General features: G+C 44.0%; 1 protein-coding gene across 3 annotated transcripts; it reads right to left on the minus strand.

Annotated features, from left to right (window-relative positions):
* Positions 1-59: 59 nt before the first annotated feature.
* On the minus strand, positions 60-26,522 carry scap (SREBF chaperone). Of its 3 annotated transcripts, none has more exons than XM_010867481.5 (21): positions 26,103-26,522; positions 20,480-20,686; positions 16,580-16,700; positions 16,286-16,443; positions 13,363-13,583; positions 12,994-13,272; positions 12,171-12,297; positions 11,363-11,475; positions 11,151-11,245; positions 10,900-10,998; positions 10,424-10,636; positions 8,785-9,188; positions 8,533-8,679; positions 6,215-6,416; positions 6,008-6,123; positions 5,274-5,799; positions 4,872-5,040; positions 4,279-4,445; positions 3,766-3,846; positions 3,359-3,565; positions 60-2,555 (listed from the first exon to the last, which is right to left on the minus strand). In XM_010867481.5, exons 2-21 carry the CDS (start codon positions 20,599-20,601, stop codon positions 2,310-2,312), a joined length of 3,813 nt encoding a protein of 1,270 aa, XP_010865783.2. In that variant the 5' UTR covers positions 20,602-20,686; positions 26,103-26,522; the 3' UTR covers positions 60-2,309. The 3 variants fall into 3 exon arrangements, with proteins under 3 accessions (XP_010865783.2, XP_010865784.2, XP_010865782.2); XM_010867482.5 differs by lacking the exon at positions 26,103-26,522 and adding an exon at positions 25,933-26,094; XM_010867480.5 differs by lacking the exon at positions 26,103-26,522 and adding an exon at positions 25,921-26,094.
* Positions 26,523-26,938: the final 416 nt, after the last annotated feature.

Raw genomic sequence — 26,938 nt, forward strand, 5'->3', positions numbered from 1 at the left:
GACTTCAGCACCAAGTCTGTTTATCATAGTTTCTATTCTACAACACAATACAGACATGGCAAGGTGTTAAAGCCTCTTTATTTGGAAATTAGTATAAAGTTTTGCTCCGGTGTTAGAAATAGTAAAATAGTTCTGAACATTTTTAGCTACTCCCACAACACCTCGTGCGTGCTGTAGCCAACCTTAGAGGTGTCAGTATGTTCCAATAGAACCATTCAGAATTGCCATTAGTAGAACACCATGTAGAACAATGGTTCCATCTGCAACTGTTGACAATGTTTATCTTCTGAAGGGGGCACTAGCCTTATACTTTCAGAAAAACAATATTTCACAACCATTTGTCCCTACCCTTTACCACCCCATTCAACCATTTGGTAGGACCAGAATAAAAAAACAAATCAAGGGGACATGGGCATGTTCAAATTCTATTAAACACATCCATTCAACCTCCTTGGGACTGGATTTCTGTAAAAAAAGAAAATCTCCAGTTCATTTCCAGAAACCTTCCACTTCATGAGGCATAGCGCTCACGCCAGCTGAGTACTGGCATTTAATTCATAGGCCACATCTGTTTAAATTATATGGAAGGACTTGGAAAACAACCATATTGGTGGCAGTACTATGCAGCTTGATTGGTACATTGTGGAATATTCCACTTCTGATATCCTACACAATATTCCTTACAAGATCTGAATTCAAAAGATTTGCTACCCCCAAAATCTAAAAAAGGTTAATCTCTACACATCCTCTAAAGCTTTTTGAACCTATTATTTACATAAAAACAAAGCTAAATAAATTAGAACTGTTACACAATAGTGCACAGATGAACAAATGACATCCGTAAGGGAAGCAGTGTGTCTTTTCGTTTCTCTTCAATTAAGGTCACTGATAACCCACTACACTGTTACCCTTGAGGACGAGCTGTCCAGCCCTGCATTCACACGTCTGATGTGAGCATTTCTACATTTTCATGGTGATTTTCAGTATGAATGGACATCTGAATGTCTTTGTACTGAGCAAGTGCAGTTAAGCATTAGTGCACAAGTTAGTGTTAAATGTCTGTAGTACATCTGTATGTGAAATCTTGACTTGCTTTTCCAGATGAAGCATTACAGCTCTACATTACATTCAGCTAGTGCACTTGAGTGTGAGCATAAGTAACAAAGTAGACCGAGGTCAATACAACCACATTGTCTGTGTCTGCAGTGTTGCGCTACATTCAATTAGATAATTTGAGCTTGAGGAAAGGTCCTTAGTAGACAGGGTAATTAGTAGACAGTAGGTACAATCCAAAATCCCTCGTCGTATTGCAAGACCTAGGGCAGGATTTACAATGGTAGCTTAACATCAAAGTTCACAATGTACCACTGTGCACAGTTAAACATAGGAACAGGGAAGCCATTGTAAACTAGCAATGTGTGCCAATGCAGCTAGCCAATACAAATCCAAAATGAAAGGAGAAAGTATTGAATGTAGAGGAAGCCTCTTGTTACTAAAGAGGCTCATATGGACCAAAGGGGTGCTTTTGCAGCAAGTGCCCTAAAATCAGAGCTTGAAGCTGAGAAAGGAATGTCTCGTCACCCCACCCCAAGAAAGTCACTTCCAAAATAGTCATATTAAAAATATTATAATCATTGATAAAAATAAAAACACACATTTATGACATCATCTCCACAGTATTATGTAAGAGCCAATTGTTATTAAAAACATCACTAATAAATAATAGATTCAAACATGAAAACCACACCCTATGGAGGCGTTTGGTATTACAGTAATTGTATCCAATTCTCTCTTAACACATTTTTGTAAGCAGTGTTTCACTATAAAAAGGGACTGTTTCTTTCCCAGGACAGACACATAACTGATGCGGCTGGCTCTTACACCTGATGGCACGAGCCTGCCACAGCTGCTCTCCAATGATTGGCTGGTGTGGTGGGGTGGGCGGGGTATCAAAGAACTCAGCCAATGCAGCAGCATAGAGGGCATGGACAGAAAAGTTGTCCAAAAAACAAAAACAGAACCAGGTGTCTGATCGTCAGCTAGAAAACTCTTGGGACGTGTACCCAACACCATCAAATGCTTGGATACAGACAGGTTGCCCACATCCGTCAGCCTCTCTCCAACCAGACATTAGCTTCTTTTTTATTGCTATAGAAATTCTCACCCAATCAGGGGAGGTGCTAACAATCTAAATAACCCAGTCACTTCAAAACGATTGTCCAACTGCAGTATATAGTGTAGCAAAAAGGGGCTAATCATCCACAGTCTACCAGGCAGCAGTGTGCCATCTTTCCTGTGTCTGCTCCGGCTCAGTCCAGCTTCTCCAGCACTGAGGGCACATGGACCAGGCTGAGCTCAGAGCCAAAGTCACAGACGATAGCAGCGTTGTCCAGCACCAGGAGCTGGCGGACTCCTTGGCCATCGCTGCTCTGGCCCAGGTAGACTGTCTGGAGGAGGTCCCCAAAGTTCAAGTCCCAGAAGGAGACACAGCCCTGTCCTCCGGTCACCAGCAGAGACTCAGAAATCACACCCAGACTGGCCCCACAGCCCACCTCCTAGGAGGGACAGAGAGAGACATGCTCCATTTAGTGAAAGGAAAGTTGGGGTGGAGAGCAATTGACAGATGTTGAAGAGAGGATAATGCTTAAACTATAGGACCATTTCAGAAACTGTCTCCCTGACTAAGTGATGGACTGTCTTGTCAGAAATCAAACCTCTACTGAACAGAGTGTATCTAGGTCACACACTGGCTCATTGCAGCATTACATAAAACAAAATATGGCAAATATAGAGAAATAAATAAAAGTTCAGTCAGAACACCCTACAGTTGGGAAGCATAACAGTGAGATGACAGTACAAGGTCAGTATTTAACCTTGTCAGAGGGGTTTACAGCACTAGTCCACTTACTGCATGTACAAAAACACACAATCTTTGGAAGTGCTCATAAAAACCCCCCACTGTTTTTAAAGCATTGAACACTTTCAAAACTGTGCTTCCTAAATTGGCCTTCCTAAATAGGCCTATAGTCAGAAGCCATATCTCCATAATAAAGTGTTTCTCAGTAACCAATGAGAGTTATCCAATTCTGCATTCTTTCTGTCCTATCAACAGTCTGTCCGAAGTTCTGACGTAGCACGTGATGTTGCTTTAGATCACCCTCCGTGATTGGGAGAGGCACATATTTTCACAGACAGTGTGAAAATATTTAATCTGTGTAGAGACCTAACATTTTACAGCTTGTTCAAGCAGGGGAGAAGTGACCTAGTATCTTCAGAACTACAACTCCCAGACCCACCTGCTGTATGCAGTAGACCTTGATGCCTGTGCTGTTGTCTGAACTACAACTCCCAGACCCACCTGCTGTATGCAGTAGATCTTGATGCCTGTGCTGCGGTCCCAAATGCAGATGAGGTCGTCCAGGCCGCTGCTTATCACGCACGACGTGGTGCAAACCAGCGAGGTGACGTCGCCGCGGTGACCATACACATGACTCACTCGGTTGCCTGTGAGCACGTCCCACAGACAAATGGCTCCATCCTGCCCCCCACTGGCCAGAACCATGGTCTGCAACATGAAACAGGAATGTAAAGAATATCTTGAATGAAAATAATGAATTTAAATAGTGATGCAGGGGGATGGGGGTTGTGGGTTTCCGTTGTAGCTGGTATCAAATCCTGTTGACAAGACATCTTTTGTGTTGTAATGTAGTCAGAGTTGAACGCTGTACTAGCAGACAGTTCTGATAGACTCCACCACTCACTAACCTGGTCAATGTAGATGGCAGTGATTCCCCCAGAGTGGCCTTGAAGGGTGAAGAGACAGCACGAGTCCTCCAGACGATACACCTAACAGACAGATGTGAAACAGCAGGATTTGACATCTGGGTGTTTGTTCCCTTTGTGACACTACATAGGTTTGCTTCTCTTGTATGTTCATGTAGAACTCCATCCCCTGGCTATTGCACACAGCACACTTGAGCCTGGAACACCTACCATTCTAAGTCAGCTTTTAGGAAGCGACCGTATCCTTCTATGAGCGGAAATCCTCTCATGTTTTCATCTTAGGTGTGCCACCAAATGGAGCTGCATTTCTGACGTTGGATCATTACATCCAGTCTGGGCCGAGACAGCCAGCTAACTCAGTGTGTACACCAGCATAGGAATATCACGACGGCCATGGCCTGACGTTAGCCCTTCGCCTTGGCCATGTTGCCAGAAATTCTGGAGTTAACTGGCGGGCAGAAACAAAAAGGTAGGGGCAAGTGTGTTTGGGCTCACCCTGACGGTGTGGTCCTGGCTGCCGGTAACAACACGGCCCGCAGCGGCACGCAGCACTGTGATGGGCTTCTGGTGGGCACACTGCACCGACCGCGTCAGCTGGCACGAGATCACATCCTCACTGCTGTAGCACGGCGAGGGCGGCATGTTACTTCGCCCGGTGGGACCTGACCACACACACACACACACACACACACACACACACACACATTAACTATGGGTATCTCGGAGAACAGTTACATGTCTAGATATGCAATGATCCGTCACTGTCAAGCTAGAACATCCAGTTTCAGTCTCCTGGAGGTCCTGAATGCTGCAGCTGTATGGTCACTGCATCACAGTTGGCTGAATCACTGCGATAACAGGATTTAAAAAGATTCCAAATGGTTTTCCCATGCTGGTTACCTCATTTTAAAGCCCAGTGAAACAGGAAGCAATGGTAGGCCCTAATACTGTTCCTTACGACTGAGATGTATTTAACATTAGTTTGATTGGAATTTATAAGAATTATTCAGGGTGCCAATCATTTGACTGTCCAATCATATTACAGACATATTGAGGTCATTGAGTTTGACAGGGTGTGTGAAGCTCACCTCTGTACTGCAATATGCCCAGAGGCTTGTTGATATCGACAGTGAAGAAGTCTAGAGAGCCGTTGAGTCTGGCCGCAACAATCCTGTTGTTGAGGAACGCCAGGGCTGTGATCCCGGAGATGCCGTCTTCATTACTGCAGCGTAATGAGCCCTCCACAGCATCCCACAGCTAACAACAACACACACACACACACACACTTTTCTCAGGTTATGTGGGAACCTCAAAACCAGAAATCCATGTTCCAGATCCCCAAACCTTTATCCTAACTTAAACCCTAACCTAATTTTAATAGCATAACCTTGATGTTATGAAGTTTAGCCAAAATCTAATCCCCAAGGTGGAAAAAGCATTTTTCCCCAGAGAAGAATTTGTAAGGTTCTCTTTTTGGGTTGGGCTCTCACCTCCAGTTTTCCACTGCTCCTACCGGCAGCTATAAGATTCCCCTGGAGCTCCATGGCCCACACAGCGCTCTCCCAGTCCGGGGTTCCCTGACCCACAAAACGCCTCTCCTGGGGACCAGGTGGCAGGATGTCCCCCAGGCTGCGCCTCCTCTGTGGAGGGGGTCCTGACGGGGGGGAGGGGGTGGGATAGGGTGAAGTAACACTCGGCGAGGGAGGCTCATGATTCTGATAGGCCCCCTCCACTAGGCCCCCAAAGTCAAAGGCATCCCTGGGCGGGGTGAGGAGGAGGTGGGAGGGTGGCTGGGAGGCGAAGTTGGTGTCAATGAGCGGGGTAAGGTCGGGTTGGTCCCCAAAAAGTGCCAGACGTGGGGCAGTCCGCTGCCTTAGAGGGTAGCCCTCGTCCTCCTCGAAAACCCCACCCCCGGCGGGTTCGGTCCCACCATTTCCGTTTTCAGGGTCGACCGCAGCCGCCGTATCCCAACCATCCCGTTGCTCCCAGCAGCCACTGCTACTATTTCGCCGCAGCCTGACAGAGAGAGAGAGACGAGGAGAAACAGATTGAGAAGGTTTGGTGTTGAAGCCCGATCAACCCGGAAGCCTTTAGCTGGTGTACCGCGTTCCCCAACAACACACCCACAACGGGGTTCGCAAGCGGCCAACATTAACAGATGAGTTGGTACAGGGCAACGTGAAAAGGCAGCCCCGTCCCACGATCCCCCCCGTGTGCATCTTACCCCGGTGTAGGGATGACGGTGAGGCATTCTCCAGTCTGAGCATCCCACACACGGATCTGCCCCGCCAGACAACAACTGGCCAACAGCATGCCGTCACTGGCCAGGCACTCGATGTCCTGGACAGGGATTGAAGGCAGATGGGAGATGTATGGACACATTCATTCCAATGATCAGTGGTATTTATGTCTCCGGTTTCCGCCGTCTCACCATGCTGTGTCCGCGCAGCAGCAGAGGCGAGATCTCACTGACCGGCGGCGAGTAGCCGTACTCGTCGCATGGCAGATCTCCACGGCGCCTGCGACCGTGAGCCACACCGTTCTGGCCGTAGTTGCGGGGACAGAGGACCCGGTACAGACAGAGAAGCAGCAGCACCAGCAGAACCCCGGCAGCCAGGCCCAGAGCAGCTACCCTGAGGACACACATGGGGTTGATTACCTCCTGTCAGAGGCCATAATAAAAAAGAACTAACACTGCTTGGTATTTGTAGTCATCAGCAAATTGTCACCCCTTGCTAGAGTAAAAATCAACACAGCGAAACCAAATAAAGAAATTAAACTTCAATCTGACTACCACGAAGGTTGTGACAGCCAGGTAAAAATCTCTTTCCCTCAGACACCAAGTTACCTACTGCTTGGATTAGAGCAGTTTATTTGGGATTCTCATGTTGAAAGATGAAATTCTTTAACTCCACCTTTCTGGCAATGGGCAGCACAGATTGCTATTCATTGTTCCCTTTATCCTGATCAGAATCCCTGACCCTGCTGAAGGGAGCCACATAAAAAGTTGTTCAACATGGGTTCAAATCCAGCCCACTATCTATAAAAACTAATTAATATATGATTCATTTTATTGAGAGGCGCCGGGGGTGTCAAAATCTAAAACCCCAGATCCATTTGACAACAGGGCCAACGTCGCAAAATGCTTCAGGGAGAAATTGCAGGAAATTAACATGAAAATTCTAAACACCTCCGCTTCTATCTAAAATACGTCCCACTCATTCCCACGCTCCTTGCCACAGCCTCTCCCTAAAGCCTTGAGACTTGGTGACAACAATGAACAATTGCATAGCATTGACTGCTCATGAGAAAAGCGTAGAGCCCCATTATAATCCAGTGTGGACCACAAGTGACAACTGTTGTGAAGGCAGAAGCCTAAAAAAACTTGTGTAGAATGTCTCGCTGCCATGATAATAGGCCCTAACACTCTGGTGGGACCTGCTTGGTGAGAAATAGCAGTCAAACTGGTCCAGTACACATATTCACACACACGTCAGACTGAAACTCTGTATTAAAAACAGGCTGAGGGAAATTCCCCGAATAGAATAGTACTTTCACCTGGGTCAAAGTTCCAGAATGGGAACTAATGTCCCTAATGGGACAATCACAGATATGATGTTGCATTATCCTGAAGGTCATTGACTTAACCCAATGATTAAAATAGATAAATCCTAATCTGTGGTTGACCTGCGTTCCAACTTCACCACTGTGGTCTTTATCTCAGTGTAGCGTTATCTAGATCTCACCAGATGACCATGACCTGATCCCCTAACAATGATTAAAGTGCCCTTAGCATTGAGACTGAAACCTTCCGACTCTTATCTCAATTAAAAAGAATCCCTTCCAGATCACGGAACACAGTCCAAAAGATGGAGCTATATAAAATATGCTACTGGCCAAGGACAAACGTAGAAAGGTTGTGACAGGGGTATCTAGCAAAAGAACAGGAAGAAATCTAAGGGAAACTGCTTATATACTCTACAAAGCCATATTACCAACACCATTTCATAGGGTTATCAGGTGCTAGTGTGGTTCATTCCATTGATGTTGACATACTGACTGTTGCTTTGGAGAACCTTTGCCCCCCTACTACCAACAAAGGAACTAAGGAAAACAGGGGAATAGTAAAAAAACAATCACCCACTACATTATGACATCTTATGAGGCACCAGACAGCCAATCAAATGAGCCATTGAGCAAGACCAAAGTGAGTCAATATCCAGTCAGCTAGAGATGGGGGGGGGGGGGGGTGGCTTCAACAGAGTACTTGACCATATTACACTGAACACTGAATTAATTGTGATGAACAGGGACAGAATGACAATACAAAGTGTTTGGAAAGGGTAAAAAGTAAAAGAATGATAATACACAATGTATAGAAATGTGGTAAAAAGAATGGCAGTGCATAATTATGGTATCTACACTTAATATAATGATACCATTGTGCCTTGAGGTCCCTGACAATTCCCAGACCTACAGTCAGTACAGATTGTTTTTCCTTTTCACTTTTTTGAGATCAAACACGCAGAAAGAAAAACTGATGTCTGGCCATGTTTAGTTTACCAGGTTAAGAAGCAAGGCTGAGGGGAGGAATGAGACCCAGCGTATAAGATGTGGGTCGGGACTGTGTGGCACTCTCCCGACCGTGGAGATATTAGTGACCCCTATATGGACTTTGCAGTGACATGAACTGGGAGAACACGTTGGAAAGAGTGAAAACTGGCTGGAAGCACAGGTGTGAGTACTGACTTGTAGAGTGTCAGGTCTGCTGGCGGGTCGGAGATGTGGAGCCTGGGTGGCGGGGGATGGCGCGTGTCCTGTGGGTGACGGGTGTCCATGGCCTCCTGGGGGCTCAGGTACAGCGTGACCGGGATGACTGGCAGAATGCTGATGTATCTGCGACAAAGAACAGGACTGGATTACGCTCCCAAATTAAACGTTCCTGCCTGCGTTGATGTAATCCAACATCATAGTTCAGTCCGGCCAACAGCTTCGACCCACCTCTTGGCCAGTGTAATGTTATAGTAGCTGAAGAGCGAGGGCCAGTGGCGGAAGGACAGCCTCCGCCAGCCCTCCTCGTCTTCCGCTCCCCAGCTGATCTGGGGCCCAGGAGGGGGTTGGGCCTGACGGGGGAGTTCAGCCCTGGGGAGTGCAGACCCGCTGTGGCCCCGGGACTGGTTCTCTGGGAGGAGGGTGGGCTCAGCCGGGGCAGGGAGTACACTGAGGGTGCTGCTGGGGTCCCCTCCTTGCACGGGGAAAACAGGGGCCACTCCCAGGTGGGGGGGCAAAGCCCCAGCCCCTCCCTCCCCCAGGGGGCTTTGTTCAGACACCTGGGCAGCCAGGTAGGTGCGGAGGCCAGCCGGATCGGTGTAAACCAGGATACCAATCCAGATCACCGTCCCTGCCTGCAGCAATACAAGGACACATCAATGCAGAAAACACTGGTCCAAAAACACACACAGGGCTCAATTACATAGCACCTGTGCTCGCAACTTTAGTTAGTGTGCAATATGTTTAGAGCACCAGAAAATACTTCAAAAATGTATTGAGTCAGTCTATTGGGCATTAATGAATTATGGCTACTTCTACAGCACACTGTTTCCTAGAAATTAAAATCTTGACATGAATACAAGTCACTGAAATCACAGTTATTCATGAAATTACACTTTGTACATAGTCAATCAAAAGCACAATTCACCTAATAAAAGGCATCATATTGAACAATCTACATTTGTCTTTCACAACATCAGGGTTCTCATGATTTCTTATTCATTCCACTTGCAACATATACTTTTACTTTTTGATGCTTGTAAATTTCCTGCCCTCTTCTATTTGCACTTCTGGTCAGATACTAACTGCAATTCGTTGTACTGTATTCATAATGTGACATTAAAGTTTCATCTAATCATCCAATATGTCATCTTGTCAATCAACAATAGGGAAATGAAAAAGCATTTAAAAAAAAAAAAAAGTCTGATCATTTGTCCTTGTTGGGCAACACACATGCAATTGTCAATGAAGTCATAAATGGATGAATCCACGCTCACTATTCCATTTTTTTTTTTTTTTTTATAAAACACTGCTCTGAAAAATGGGAGGCTGCACCTTTTTTCTTTCATTGGACCTGACCTGTGCAAGTCCCTCCCTGACAGCCTCAGGGCTGCAGACAGTCATGGCTTTGAAAACAGGCCTTAAGACACACCTCTATCGGTTGACCTACCCTTCCCTTTAATCAAATCATACTTTACATTATTATATAATATGTATTATAACTTTAGTTTACGGTATTATGTATTTAATGTATATATTCCTTATATATTTTATAAAATTTGTATCCGATAATTATAATTAATAAAAAAACTCTTCCGCTATGATGCAATACATTTCTTTACAAATGCAATAAATAATAACGGTAATAATAATTGAAAAAATCATATTTCAAAGATCACTGTAAATACAGCAAAAACAAAACAAATTTTTTAAGCCCTGGGGTTGTACATGTAAATATTCATGTTATAATTTAATAGATTGCTATCACAAAATACCCAGATATCATAGAGTAATAACCAGGGTTCCTGGGAAACAATTTAGCAACCGCAGCTGATACTAAGTGGCACTCCAGGAAGAGCCCCAGTCTCACCATGATGACGCGCTGAGCCAGGCGGGTGCGTGCCAGGAAGTAGACCACGCGGAGACGCTTGGGCAGGCGCAGGTTCCTGAAGGCTGGCGTCTGAAGGGTTATCGTGTGAGGGGAGGGCCGCGGGGGAGGGGGCACCTCCCGGGGACGAAGGGGGCCCGGTTTGGGAGGGAGCATCCCCGCCTCTGCCGGAAGACGGCGGTTCAGATCGGCCAACTGTGTGTGTGTGTGTGTGTGTGTGTGTGGATTTGAGTTAAAGCAAGAATGCATGGGTGCATGTTGGATTAGGCGTGTATGAGTGTAACCGGGGGTGGGCGGTGGATAGAGAGAGACACTATGTCAATATTTTGCCAAGTGTTGTCAACTCTGGAAATGACTCATGTCTCAAGAGGTGGAAATATGACCTCATGTGAGACATTATATACACACAGCAACAGGGTACGTAATGATCGCTGTGAAAGAGCGTGTGTGTTAGTTACCTCCATGCGCCGGATGTCAATAGAAAGGACTGTGGTGAAGAAAAACATCTGAAGGAAGAAGTCGGACACCAAGCCCACCACAGCAAACAGACAGAACTCCTGGAAACAGCGAGGGACAAACACAGGCTTACTCCCACAATGTCCACAGGAGAAGCGTGTCATTGTACGTGGTTCGGCAGTAGCTACGCTACGCCCGACCGTGGCCGTGTGCATGGGAAGAGACCGCCTGTAGCCAGTGTGGTGTGTGGTACCTGGATAGCAGGCACCAGGGTGAAGTATCCTATTAGGATGATGCACAGCTCTGTGGCCATGTTCTTCATGATAGACCAGCTCTCATTACTAAGGCCTGGTGTGGGACAAGACAATGCATTCACAGGTATAGACATGGAAACACAATCACACTGCAATTATAGTGCCTGTCACAGGAGACTCAGACCAACCCTGCCAGCCTCCCCCCTCTTACCCTGAGCTATGCGTAGTTTGACCTCCAGGTCAACAGGGGTGGACACCACAGACTTCGTGAGGACCAGCACGTTCTCTAGCCCTATCACCACCACCAGGTAAGGGAAGATCTCCCTAAGAGAGCGGCATATGGACATTATGACAAGGCTTTAGGTCTCAGACACAGCCACACGCTGACCTCCCTGACAAAGTCTTTGAAAGCCAGTGTGTAACACAACTAGGCCACAGACGATAAAGAAAAACAGTAATAAACAGGTGAAGATAAGGTCTGGAGGTCAGTGTGTAACAAAACTAGGTCACAGAAGATACAGAACAACAGTAATAAATTAATTGTGTGTGTGTGTGTGTGTGAATCCATGCCCAGATGTATGGAGCTGGAACCTAAGACCATGGTGGTTGTGGCTGTCATTGAGGGTCTGAGCTGCTCACAGGAGTCTTTACATTGGGAAAAAGCTGTGTGTAATTAACCAGGGACTCCATGTCAATATTGACCCCCACCCCCTGGGGATTCCGCTGCATGTCCACAGCCATTTTTCCCAGTAACAGTCCTATCACATACATCAGACAGCAACATTTGCAGTGCAAGAGTAACACATGAGTAACCACTGCAAGGGTGCGAGTCTTGCGGCATGTCAGTGAAAGAGGACAATCTGCCGGTGGTCACATGTAGACTAAATATCTTCGGCCCGGGGTCAAACCTATGCTTATAAATAGGTGTAGGGTAACACATAGTTAGGAAAAATACAATAGTGTTTTAGCTCCCCAGAAGTCCTCACAAGTACAGTAGAAGAAGTGCACGCTCGCCTCACCCTCCATTGAGCGTGGGTGTCAGGCCGAACAGGGTGCAGAGCCCCACAGACATGAGCAGAGAGCTGAGCACAGTCACCACAGCAGCCAGCGCCAATCCCCATTTGGACTTCACCATGTCAATCTTACCTGGGTAGGAGAGAGATAGAGGATTCACAGACCAATAAGCAGGGTTACGCAGATGGAATCTGACTGGATGTCTGGGTCCAGTACAGATTGAGAGTGATGTGGGGACAGGACAAACGCCCGTAGAGCAGGGGAAGTAGCCATCCAGTATTAGAAGATACATATCCTAGGGCTGCAACATGACAGATGTAAAGCCAAGATAATTCACACTAATGCATTTGGTCATATTTCACTGGTAAATTAAACCTGGGCAGACTTGGTAGCCTTTAAGCCAAGTCCAGAAGTTTCACACATTATAAAATGTCTTTACCTGACATGAAAAAAAAACATGCAAGTGAAATCATAATACTTTAAATTAAAGATCAATCTTACATTTGTACAGTATACTTTAGAAATGTCTAAATTTAGATGTTGGACTTAATTGGTACCTACCCAAGTACGGATCCCTTTAGAGCAGGGATATGGTACGGATCCCTTTAGAGCAGGGATATGGTACGGATCCCTTTAGAGCAGGGATATGGTACGGATCCCTTTAGAGCAGGGATATGGTACGGATCCCTTTAGGGCAGGGATATGGTACGGATCCCTTTAGGGCAGGGATATGGTACGGATCCCTTTAGGGCAGGGATATGGTACGGATCCCTTTAGAGCCCAAACTGTCCATCCCTGCAATTCAGTACTGAGACTCCAGATACTTACGTGTAGAGAAGTAGATGTAGGCGAACAATATGATGTAGGTGGTGACAAGTGGGATGAGTTCAGCAATGCCAATCTCCTCCTTGAAGTGCACGTGCACCATGTGGTCATCGTGCAGGCTGCAGTTCGCCGAGGGGTGCAGCTGGTGGAGACGTGCCCGCAGGCTGGACAGGAAGCTGGCGTCATAGCTGCCTAGGGCCATGGTGATTGTGTAGGTCACCACCCTCTTCTTACTGTACAGACTCACCCCTGTGTGTATCCCTGGGATGCCAAATAGCAGGTCTGAAACACACACACACACAGACGACTGTCTAACACCAGGTGAGGTTTACAGCGCAGAAGGAAGCCCCCCTGCCCTCTGGCCTTGTGTACCTCTCAATGTGGCAGAGGTGTGCAGTCCCTTGGGTTCGTGCTGGTGGACAGTCTTTAGCAGGTCTGGGTCAGAGTCAAAGAGCTCCCGCTGGTTCTTCCAGTAGTTTCCAGGGGAGACCAGCAAACAACCGTGCTCTGGCAAAATAGCTTGCATACGCCGCAATCCCGGTAACAGGTCTGTCACATGCAGGCACAGTGCTTCCAAGCTCCGGACCCCGGAACTGGACAGAGACAGGAGGAACCAAGGTATATCAGTTCTATTTAAAAAGGAAAAGAACATCACTATTGGTCTATTCCACCCCACAGAGTTAATAAAGTCCTGCATGAATAAACATTTTGTGCGGTACAATGATACATCAAATGTACATTGTAACAGGAGTGGAGAAATACCACTGTATTTCCATGAGCATGTTAAAACAATGCCATGCATGGTTAAGGGCTGTTGGTTCAGGGGTTGTCTGTGTCATGAAGCCTAATAGTATTTGAACGACAGAAAATATACTTCCACGCCAAACTGAAAACATATCAAGAAACATTAGGTCACTTTCACAGCTTCTAATTTCCTTAAAAGGAATTGGAATGGTTTCATGACTTCTCGTTTCTATAGAGATAAAGCAGTTTCTATTTGGATCTCTAAATGACCTTCCACAGGAAGCAGAGCTGAGGCAGAAATTTCACCTGTGTCATGTAGAAGCATTACATTTCTCAATTATTGACATTCTGATTAGTAAAGATTTACATCTTCTGCAGTCTGTGCAGCAATGGCTAAGTGGTTATTTAATTATATACAGTACCAGTCAAAAGTTTAAAAAGGAGCCTTGGCACAAGCTGTAGGCAAAACTGTAATACATATTGGAGCTCTTCCATCTTCACTTTAGTGAGCCGAACTCAGAACAGCTGTTGTGGCCAGGGGTCGGCAGTCTATTGATAAAACAACATTGTAGGACTCTCCAGCTGCATTTAAACCTCCAGATTAGAATTAAAAAAAAGACATTCCAGTAAACTACAGTGGGGATTGACAGAACTGTGGATGAAACAATACAGTGGGGCAAAAAATTATTTAGTCAGCCAACAATTGTGCAAGTTCTCCCACATAAAAAGATGAGGCCTGTAATTTTCCTCATAGGTACACTTCAAATATGAGACAACATTAAAAAAGAAATCCAGAAAATCACATTGTAGGATTTTTAATGAATTCATTGATAGATTCCTCGGTAAAATAAGTATTTGGTCACCTACAAACAAGCAAGATTTCTGGCTCTCACAGACCAGTAACTTCTTTAAGAGGCTCCTCTGTCCTCCACTCGTTACCTGTATTAATGGCACCTGTTTGAACTTGTTATCAGTATAAAAGACACCTGTCCACAACCTCAAGTAGTCACACTCCAAACTCCACTATGGCCAAGACCAAAGAGCTGTCAAAGGACACCAGAAACAAATTTGTATACCTGCACCAGGCTGGGAAGACTGAATCTGCAATAGGTAAGCAGCAGATTCTGGTGTGAAGAAATCAACTGTGGTAGCAATTAAGAAAATGGAAGACATACAAGACCACTGATAATCTCCCTCGATCCGGGGCTCCAAGCCAGATCTCACCCCATGGGGTCAAAATGATCACAAGAACAGTGAGCAAAAATCCCAGAACCACATGGGAGGACCTAGTGAATGACCAGCAGAGAGCTTGGACCAAAGTAACAAAGGCTACCATCAGTAACACACTACGCCGCCAGGGACTCAAATCCTGCAGTGCCAGACGTGTCCCCCTGCTTAAACCAGTACATGTCCAGGCCCGTCTGAGGTTTGCTAGAGAGCATTTGGATGGTTTCTCCAGATTCAAACCCAGGTCACTTACATGAAGGGCTGTGTCGTTAACCACTACACCACAGAGCTGTACTGGGAACCCTACCTGTATTGTAGTCGTCCATACTATGGAAAGAACAGCTCAAGTAAGCAAAGATAAAACAGACCCTCATTAAAAAATAATATACATGAAGGTCTGGAAAATTTCTAGAACTTTGAACGTTTCTTCTAGTACAGTCACAAAAACCATCAAGCACTATGATGAAACTGTCTCTCATCAGGACAGCCACAAGAAAGGAAGACCCAGGGTTAACTCCACTGCAGAGGATCAGTTAATTACAGTAAACAGCCTCAGGAGTCAGCAATGAATAGCACCTCAGATTGCAGCCCAAATAAATGCTTCACAGAATAACAGACATCAACAAAATCTACTTCTCAGAGAAGACCGCATATATCAGGCATTTATGGTCAAATTGCTGCAAAGAAATCACTACTGAAGGACATCAATGTGAAGAGACTTGCTTGGGCCAAGAAACACAAGGAATAAACATTAGAAATCCTTTAGTCTGCTCGGCCCAAAGATTTTTGGTTCCAAACTGTCTTTGTGAGACGGCAAGTGGGTGACCTCAAAAGGAACAGCTGTGTGGTTTCCACCATGAAGCATGCAGGAGGAAGTGTGTTGGTTTGGGGGTGCTTTGCCGGTGACAATGTCTGATATATTTAGAACTCAAGGCACACTCAACCAACATGGCTACCACATCATTTGGTTGAAAGCAAATGGTGGAATACTTTGAAGAAACATACAAATGTATTTTGACATGTTTTACACTTTCATAGTTTTGATGTCCTCACTATTATTCTACAATATAAAAAAATAGTAAAAATAAAGAAATACCCTTGATTGAGTAGGTGTCCAAACTTTTGAATGCTACTGTATTTAAAAACAAACCACACCCACCCTCTTACCCAAAATATATACTTGCAGTGTACAAACTGCAATGTACTTGCGTTGGCCAAGTAACCAAAAGGTCACTGGTTCAAATCCTTGACCAAGGTGCTTAAACGTAAGTAATTTTCTCTGGATAACAGTCTGCTAAATGACTAAAATGTTTATATCCCATACCCATCATTGTGTACATGGTTGCGGATCTCCTCCAGCAGGGTGAAGATACGACCCAGCGGAGAGCGGAACACATCCACAGGTACCAGGGTACTGTCCCAGGGAGAAACAGCAGCCTTCACCAAGACCTGCTGGATGTAGGCCACTGGAGGGCCCCGATACTGGAGATACAATGGGAGACGGTAAAAAAATCCTTAAGAGTAACTATGTGGACATTACAGATTGAATATGGAAAAATAACTTAGTCAACTTTTAACATAATTTTTTAAATGTGATCTTGGGACAAGAGGGTTTTACCCAGTCAGGCTGCTCGCCAAGGTCTCCCTGGGGCTCATGGGAAGGGACGGTGTAATCTCGGATGCTTGTGGTGAACTCCACAGGCCCTGTCCCTGGAAGAGGCAGCCGCAGCAGAGGGTAACTGGAGGAAAGGACAGAGAGGATGGGAATCGACATGGGGGAAGTCTGAATATTAGTTACTGGCTTGATTATTTTTACTTATTTCCCCAGCAGACCCTACCAACATTCTTGTCCAAGTTTCAGTTCTATCAATGAAATGTACTGGAAATAACCTCAAGGCAAGTGCCTGCACCATCCTTTGTTGACAGATTAAGCATTAGAGACCAACATCTATTCCTGTGAGAATGGGTTGGTTCTCAGGAAAGCAGAAAGGGCTGGATCTCGATTCCCAGGCTGGGGAGGTATGCAGTTCCCAGAATTACCACTTAAGGTTTTCATATTACAAATATGACTGAAGGGGAATGCCAAATCACAGGCACATAGACCTAAATCCAAGGCATCTAATCACAAATTCCACCCAAATACTTGAACACATTTAGAAAAAATGGCTTCCAAGTGGCACCATAACTGCCTCATAGAGGCAGGTTGTTAAAACCTGATTGCAGCAAACCAACTGCCCAGTAACATGCAGGGCAATTTGGCTCAGCTCCACACAGAAAAGACTCAATTGGTTTCTGCAAGCTTAATAGGGGTTGTGGTCTGGAATGTCTCGTCTGCCAAAGAATGCGTATTAGTTGAAAAACGTCCTGGTTAAGCAAGCGGTGTAATAAGGAAAATAGATGGACATGACACTACTTTATCCAATATACACTTACCTAAAGGATTATTAGGAACACCATACTAATACTGTGTTTGACCCAGTTTCGCCTTCAGAACTGCCTTAATCCTACGTGGCATTGATTCAACAAGGTGCTGAAAGCATTCTTTAGAAATGTTGGCCCATATTGATAGGATAGCATCTTGCAGTTGATGGAGATTTGTGGGATGCACATTCAGGGCACGAAGCTCCTGTTTAACCACATCCCAAAGATGCTCTATTGGGTTAGATCTGGTGACTGTGGGGGCCATTTCAGTACAGTGAACTCATTGTTATGTTCAAGAAACCAATTTGAAATGATTCAAGCTTTGTGACATGGTGCATTATCCTGCTGGAAGTAGCCATCAGAGGATGGGCACATGGTGGTCATAAAGGGATGGACATGGTCAGAAACAATGCTCAGACAGGCCGTGGCATTTAAACAATGCCCAATTGGCACTAAGGGGTCTAAAGTTGCCAAGAAAACATCCCCCACACCATTACACCACCACCACCAGCCTGCACAGTGGTAACAAGGCATGATTGATCCATGTTCTCATTCTGTTTACGCCAAATTCTGACTCAGAAAGAGACCAGGCAACATTCTTCCAGTCCAATTTTGGTGAGCTTGTGCAAATTGTAGCCTCTTTTTCCTATTTGTAGTGGAGATGAGTGGTACCCGGTGGGGTCTTCTGCTGTTGTAGCTGATCCGCCTCAAGGTTGTGCGTGTTGTGGCTTCACAAATGCTTTGCTGCATACCTTGGTTGTAACGAGTGGTTATTTCAATCAAAGTTGCTCTTCTAGCAGCTTGAATCAGTCAGCCCATTCTCCTCTGACCTCTAGCATCAACAAGGCATTTTCGCCCACAGGACTGCCACATACTGGATGTTTTTCTCTTTTCACACCATTCTTTGTAAACCCTAGAAATGGTTGTGCTTGAAAATCCCAGTAACTGAGCAGATTGTGAAATACTCCGACCGGCCCGTCTGGCACCAACAACCATGCCACGCTCAAAATTGCTTAAATCCCCTTTCTTTCTCATTCTGACATTCAGTTTGGAGTTCAGGAGATTGTCTTGACCAGGACCACACCCCTAAATGCATTGAAGCAACTGCCATGTGATTGGTTGATTAGATAATTGCATTAATGAGAAATTGAACCGGTGTTCCTAATAATCCTTTAGGGGAGTGTATGAAATCATTAAAAATGCAAAATGATTCCTTTATCCAATAGTTCAATGGATACAATCTTCCCCATGAATGGAAATCATGAAATCTGAGCAACAGCAAAAAGACCATATTAAAGTATTTGGAGGCGGCCCATAATTGCCAGCTAAACCTATGCCACCTAGTCCAATGAATATCCAGACTCAGTGAGTGGAAATCTTCATATAATTCCCTTTTCCTTGTAAGGAGACTTCCTCTAGGTAGGATATAGGTATAGAAGTCATATAGTAGAAGCCATTTAGTTCTTAAAAAGAATATACAGTCATGTGAAAAAATTAGGACAACCTATGTAAACGTGTGTTTAACATATTTTGACATATGGATAGTTAATATAAATTTTAACAATACTGAGAGATTCATGTAATATAAAACAAGTAAAACTGAAGAAAATACTTTAAAACTTTGTTAAAATGTAATAAAATAAACATGCAATTTCTGGTGAGGAATAGATTAGGACACCCCCACATTTTGTCCCACTTAAAATGGCTGAAATCACACAGGTGTATCACATCAGGTGCATATGATTAGAACATTGTTAATCAGCATTTTGAAGGAGGCTTGCCCTATTTAAACCTTAGACATTCAGTTGTGTGCTCCTGACTGTTGACATAAGAGTGAACACCATGGTGAGATTGAAAGACCTGTCTGAGGCCTTCAGAAAGAAGATTGTTGCAGCTTATGAGTCTGGTAAGGGATTCAAAAGGATCTCAAAAGAAATCAGCCGTTCCACTGTCCGGAAAAGTGTAGGACATTCAAAACAACTGCCAACATGCACAGGTCTGGCCGTCCAAGCAAGTTCACCCCGAGAGCAGACCGCAAGATGCTAAAAGTCGTCTCCAAAACCCCTAAAATGTCATCACGGGACCTACAGCAGGCTCTGGCGATGTTGATGTGAAAGTGCATGCCTCTACAATCAGAGCCTGCACAAGTTTAATCTTCACTGGAGGTGTGCAAGGAGGAAACCTTTACTCTCCAAGAGAAATACTAAGGCCAGACTGAAGTTTGCCAGAGAGAAAGTAGACAAAGAACAGGACTTCTGGAATAATGTTCTTTGGACAGATTAGTCTAAAATTGAATTATTTGGACACCAGAACAGAGGACATGTTTGGCTCACACCAAATACTGTGAAGCATGGAGGTGGAAGTGTCATGGTTTAGGGATGCTTTTCTGCAGCAGGACCTGGCCAGCTCATCATCATAGAATCCATAATGAATTCTAAAGTGTAACAGAGGGTGCTTGAACAACATGTAAGACCATCCGTAAGAAAATAAAAGCTGAAGCGGAACTGGACCCTGCAACATGACAATGACCCTAAACATACCAGTAAATCCACCAAGGACTGGCTGGAAACTAAGAAATGGAGAGTCCTGGAATGGCCCAGTCAAAGCCCAGATCTTAATCCCATTGAGATGCTGTGGGGTGACTTGAAACCGGCTGTACATGCAAGAAACCCCTCAAACATCACACAGGTTAAAGCATTCTGCATTGAGGAGTGGGGCAAACTTTCCTCAGACCGATGTCAGAGACTGGTAGAGGGTTACAAGCAGTGTCTCACTAAAGTTATTTCAGCCAAAGGGGGCAACACTAGGTATTTGTGGGTTGGGTGTCCTAACTTTTTCCTCAGTTAGAATATGCATTTATGTTGATGTCTTTTGTTTTATGAGTAAAACAATGTTATTTTTTGCTGTTTACCTGCAAATAGATAATTTTTCCAGAAATGAATAAAACAAGATTAGACATTGATATGTGAACTTTTAATGAATAACTGAACATTTAATGGGGTGTCCTAATTTTTTCGCATGACTGTTCAACTAATCAATAACTGTTTCAGATTATTACCAGGAAAATGCACACGGCCACAACCAGACGTAAACATACCAGCAGGTGAGGATGCTTGCGGAGGTGAAGAGGATGATGGGCACCGGGTAGGAGGCGCACAGCAGCCCGTGGCGATAGAACGCTGCAGAGATCTTCTCCCGCAGCCGCTCTCTTACCGTCATCCTGGGAGGTGGGGTCAGCTGCCGGCCATCCGGAGGCACAGTGCGTACACGGGCGAGGATGGAGCGCTGTTGGGCATCCAGGGACCTGGGGAACGATGGAGATTAGAGGTGTTAAGTAGAACCAGACTGACACACTGGGACACTTTCGTTGCATTTTGCCAGGCCTACATATTTGCGGAAATGGATTATAAAGACTACAATGCAGATTGAGGCAAGATAATGTGAAAACAATTAAGGTAACATGGTTTAATGTTAAAATATATATAAAAGATAAAAATCAAAAGTCCCATCGTAAATCACCTCTGGAGTTCACCAGAAATCATGATGCAAGTCAGGAGAGATTTTTTCCACAAAAACTCAAAACACCATCGGCTGCACAAAACTAATACTGTCCCTGCTTCAAGACACACCATCCGGATAGAGAGGTATAGTGGCAGCACCATGTTGTGGGGATTCTTTTATCAGCAGGGAATGCCCATCTGATTTATGGAATAATGATGGTGCAATTTACAGGCAAATAGAAAAGTTGCTTCAGTCTGGGAAAAATATACTTTTTAGCAGGACAATGATCCCAAGCACACAGGCAACGCAACATTGGAGTGACTCAAGACCAAAAGGTTAATGTCCCGCTCATTCAAATTCCTTAATGTGGCCCATTCAAATACTAGGTACTAAGGCAGCTCTAAGTTTTTCTGTAAGCAAGCTGTCTTCATAGCGCAAAAAGAGAATGAAGTGACCTGACACTGGACACATTTGAGATATACTGTTCAGATCATCCAGTGTTAAGTGTTCTTTTCAGACTCCCTCTTACTATTGGTTACAGTGTAGTAATTGTAGAAAGACAATTACACAAAGGAAAGGAAGTGAAGCACACCTGGCTGTAATGCAGTGTTGTAAACCCTGCTAGACAGGGACTCTGGTACAGGGACTAGGCATACAGCCCTGTTGTGACATTTGTGAAATGAAGCTCCGCCCTCAGGTGAAAGACGTGTTTGTAGGTTGTCCAGCTACACATGGTTCTAAATGCTCAGTTGAGGGAAGCATGGAGTGTGTAAAACCACCAGGATGTTTAAGATTTCCATGTAGATCATACAGCACATAAAACAATGCTTAATGAGCCTGTGTTCATGTTGCTTTGGATGGGTCTGCATGATTTCCAAATTTATCATAAAATCTACCCCTAACGGCCACGCAATTTAGAAACCAAAACAAATGAACACTAATTTTAGAATTTACACAATATTAAGGATGGGAAATAAATGCAATCCTACATTTTCTAACTGCAATACCCACTTAAGAAAGAATCTTTCCAGATCAGCTTGACTTCTATGACCCAAAAACAAATGCAGCCCTCTACTGCCCTAATAGCCATTCCGTTTCAGATAAAGTGCAATTCCATCCTAGAACAGTAGGCAATCTGTTTAAAGGAAAGCCTGGCTGCCCTTCTAATGTCTGTCTGGCCCAAGCCCTCCAAGCACATATTTCAAAAGGTTTCTCAGAGTTCCCTGACTAAAACAGATGCCTATTTGACACCCCTCAGCCCACCTCCACTCCAGAGCAGCTTGAGCGCACAACACTATGAACAGTGTGTACAGTAAATACAGCAGGCAGCAGAACACACAAACAATGGGTACACCAACCGAATTCTGTCAAAGCAGGCTTACGAGACTTGACTCATCCTAGTTCTACATCTTGAACAGATATCTAGCCATTAGGTCCCATCCTGCACTGGGTGCTCATATATCTCCTCCAGTGTTGTGGGGTTACTTGCGTGCAGAAAAGCAAGGCCTGAGTTGACAACATCCCAGTCAGTGAGTTAATCTGGGATTTAGCTGCACAACATTGCAGCTCACCGGTCTATGGCCCCTCCCTCTCCATATTTTAGCTGCACAGGTGAGGCAGGCTTAACAGGAAACCATCTGTACAGATTTCAGTCAGTATGAATGTGTGCATGCAAGTACAGTACATTCTGACCCATTCACTTTTTCCACATTCTCATAGGCCTCAACAGCCTTATTTTAAAATGTATTATTTTATTTCCCTCATCAGTCTACACAAAACACCCCACAACTACCAAGCAAAAGCAGGCTCAGAATTTTTTAAAGTTGTACAAACTTATAAAAATGAAATATCAAATGTACATAAGTATCCAGACCCCTTCCCTGATTATTGAAGCACATTTAGCAATGATTAAACCTGGAGTCTTCTTGAATAGAACTACAAGCTTGGTACACCTATATTTGGAGAGTTTCTCCAATACTTATCGGTAGATCTTCAAGGTCTGTTAGGTTGGATGGACAAGCCATTTTCAGGTCTCTCCAGAGATTTAATCGAATTAAAGTCCAGGGTCTGTTGGGCACCTCAAGGACATTAACTGACCGGTCCCATAGCCACTCTTGTAGTGCCTTACCAGTGTGCTAAGGGTCGTTGTCCTGTTGTTAGGTCATTTCTTCACACCAGACTGAGGTCATGAGCACCGTTTTATTCAAAGATCTGTCTTTACCTAAATCCTAACTAGTCTCCCAGTCATTGACACTGAAAACCCTCCACGTAGCATTATGCTGCCACAACTATGCATCAGGTGATGAGCAGTGCATGGTTTCATCCAGACATAACGCTTAGCATTCAGGCCAAGGAGTCCAATCTTGATTTAATGAGCCCAAAGAATATTGTTTCTCATGGTCCAAGGGTCCTTTAGGTGCTATTTGGCCAACTCCAAGCAGGCCGTCATCTGCCTTTTACTCAGGAGTGGCTTTTGCCAGGTCACTCCAGTTACTCCACCATAAAGGCCTGATTGGTGGAGTGCTGTCTCAGGGCTCTATGAACAATTCCTTCAACCTCATGGACAACTGTGGGACCTTATATAGACAGGTGTGTGCCTTTTTAAATCATGTCCAATTACCTGAATTTACCACAGGTGAACTGTAATCAATTTCCAGATACATCAAGTATGATCAATGGAATCAGAATGCATATCAGCTCAATTTTCAGGGTCACACCAACAGTTCTAAATATATGTAAATGTACATTTAATGTATCTAAATGTGGAAAAAGTAAGGGGGTCTGAATACTTTCCAAAAGCACTGTCAGAAACATTGAGTTAACTAATGACCCAGCCAGCAATAGCACTGAGCCTCCATGATGCAAAGTCTTTAGACGTGCCACTATACATTCCAGTAGCCTGGCTCAGGGAGGTTAGTCAGTTCATTTATAGTACTTGGTCTACCTGCTTAACCACTAGGACAACAATACAGCTTTTGACGATAACAGAGTGTCATTATGTTCCAGAGGCACATGTGAGAGGAAGTTAGGGACAAATCTCAACTTTGCACATGTTTACACCTACAAAAGTTCTCAAAGAATAATTCTTACTGTTACTGCTGAACAGTATAGCTCACAGTGCAATAACATTTACACAACAGTAAGCTTAACAATATCACTCAAGAGGGTAGACAAACTGAGATAGTCTCAAGTCTAGGCTTAAACCAAATAAATGCTTACTACCTCTCAATGCTTCCTAAAATGCCCAGTTTGATTGAATCACTAAGAACTGTGCATTCTATTGCCATAATTCAAATTTAAAAAAGAACTATTACATCTGGCAAGAAACAGCATAAATACAGGGATATTGGCCTGCATTGAGAAGTAGCAACGTAGTGTTTCGGCTAATTTCTCCCATAATGAAGAGAAATACTAACACTAATGCAACATCACTGTACAGATAGTTATGACAATTTCAGCTGGGATGAATGCCTGAAAGCTATACTGCAACAATTCATTGACAATCAATGGTTACACACATGGAGCAAATTGGTCCAGTCTATCAGTAAGAATTGTCATATAAGTTCACAAAGAATTGCTAAACTGAGACCAAAAGAAAACAGTACAAGGACAATATTGAGAGGAAAGATTTTAGTGATGGCGTAGGGCAAAAATTGCATTTGCAGGCATTTTCCTGATAATTGAGTGAGTAAAAAATAAAGGATAAAGAAAATAAATGGAAGGAGGTGAATGTATCTGTCTAAAAAGTGCACAAAACAATTCCAGTGTGAACATCTAGTGGGCCACAGCCTAAATATTGAACAGGCCTGCTCTACTGTACTAATTTGATGGATGAGCAGTCAAAATGGGTGGTGGATTTTTGCTTGCATTGGAAGTTTTCCTTACATTAATTAAATACGGTTTTCAAGTGTCCAAGCTTTATGAGGACAGTTGGTTGTTTAGAGTTGACTCTTTAACATAGTAAATTCCTTGCACAGAAAAAAAGCAAAGATAACATATGCCTGAAATATGTTCAAACTATGATATGTTCAAACATTTTATTAATTTCCACAAAAAATATGAATTAATGATTAATTAATTCAATATTTTAATATTCTAGAATCTTGAATGACACTTAGCTGGGTATTCGAACGTGAGTGACACAGTACTACTGTAGACAATGTACAGTGGAGATAGTGATGCAACACCATCCCGCCTAGTAAATGTGATCCCATTGGGATCAATAATCTTGCGTTTAAATTTTTAAATGCTCAGATTAGTCAGGGTGTGGCACAAGGTAGTGAATATATTGTGTAACATAAAAAAAAAAATACTTCTATATTATATTTTACACAACTATACCCACCAATAAAAAAGGTTAGGCTAGTTTTCAGCTACAGTAAATTGCCCTGCTTTACAATATTTCCTTCTTAATTATGATACAGTAGAATAAGAAATAAAATGACGAAATTAGGACAAGTACTTTACGGTAGCGGTACAGTACAGTAATACATTGAGTAAAACTAGGTTTCAGTCGTAGAAAAATGACTGTGCTAATGTTTGCTACAGCAGTCGATAGGTTAAATCAAATGTTTGCTAGCTGACATGGTTGTCCCTTTGCCAACACCAAGGATGTACTGTAACATGACGGCAAACGAACTAACAATCCGATTTAACCAGCTAACGTTAAAACATCGAACTGCCAAATACCAGCGATGGAAGTGTTATCCCTCCCTTTCTAGTGTCGTCGGTGTGGTATGCCAGCAAGCTAGCTAACGCTGTTTGCGGCTACTATCAAAGAACCACGTCGTGAGACCAGCGTCAAGTGTTGCTCCCCCAGTCGAATACACCACTTTAGAATTTATAACACAGGGCTAACTAGATCTATCTACCTGAACAATTATGAATATGGGTAATAAAGATTGGCGACCTAGCTAATCTAATACATTAATTGACTCAAGGCAATACACCAAATGGCTAACACAGTTTTAGTTAGTTAGCTAATTGGCTAACGTTAGCTAGATAGCTTGCTAGATTCAGACATTACACTTGACTTGCCTGGCTGAATACCTTTCTCGTGTCTTCTTCGTCCGGAGTGCAGTTCCTTCTATTAAGGGACTAAAGTAGTCGCTAACCGTCTTAGGTACTATGCCACCTCCTAATAAAGCAACAGAACCATAACCCCACTTAAAGCCTAGTTCGATGCTTTTAGAAAAGACCTCTCCACTTCGACCTCTCACCTTTTTCTTTACTTCCTCTAATCAACGAAGACAGAAGAAGTGAAAGGGATGAACAACCCCCTAATACATTAAGCAGGTGAGCGACAAAAATCCCACTCTAAGTTCAAGCCATACCACCTCTACACGCTCAACCCCTGAACGACTTTTTACATGTGAGAATACTTAAGTGTAATGCCCAAGCAACGGAGAATGATGATCCGAGCCAACTAGCCACAGCGCCTCACGAGGAGTCCCACCAATGAGGTTCGAGTGTGACAGAAAAATGCAGACTTGTTGATTAAATTTGACACTTCGCGACCACCGCGTTGCTATACAGAGAGGTTAACTTAGAGAAAAGCCTTCTAAGCCAACTAGTCCTGTTCACAAAACAAACTGATTCCACCGAGTCCCAGGAAAGCAACCTAGTCAGACCTAACCAAATTATGAGAAGAAAAAAAAAAAGAGTACACAGGTGCTGAAGCCTGACCAATGTATGAGAAATACTCTCTAGAAGGAATCAACCAAAAAAACTAATGAAATTAGAGTACACAGATGCTGAAGCCTGACCAATGTAACTGACCCAAAACTAAGAAAAACCTATACAGACTCAGTGGGCATGGCCTTACTATCTAGAGAGGCCAGCATAGGCATACCTGGCGGTGACTGGTTGTGCACACAAAATTTGGTGGAAACAGAGCTGCACTTCTAATCTCCTGCCTTTTTACATTTGTTTGTGGAAATCGTTTGTGGCCAGCTCACAAATACGCATAACTTGGTGTAAAGAGTGCAAAACCTGGAGCCCTGAACAAAATAATATTAGTAATATACACTCACCTAAAGGATTATTAGGAACACCA

This window comes from Esox lucius, chromosome 20, assembly GCF_011004845.1.
Source record: "Esox lucius isolate fEsoLuc1 chromosome 20, fEsoLuc1.pri, whole genome shotgun sequence".
NCBI lineage: Eukaryota > Metazoa > Chordata > Actinopteri > Esociformes > Esocidae > Esox > Esox lucius.

Excerpts from the sequence above, each read along its gene's own strand:
- scap (XM_010867481.5), bottom strand. The coding sequence starts at position 20,601 with ATGACGGTAAGAGAGCGGCTGCGGGAGAAGATCTCTGCAGCGTTCTAT. Across the intron at positions 16,701-20,479 it reads GCAAGCATCCTCACCTGCTG|TTACCCTCTGCTGCGGCTGC; the intron begins GTATGTTTACGT and ends CCTTTCCTCCAG. Across the intron at positions 2,556-3,358 it reads AGATCTACTGCATACAGCAG|GAGGTGGGCTGTGGGGCCAG; the intron begins GTGGGTCTGGGA and ends TGTCCCTCCTAG.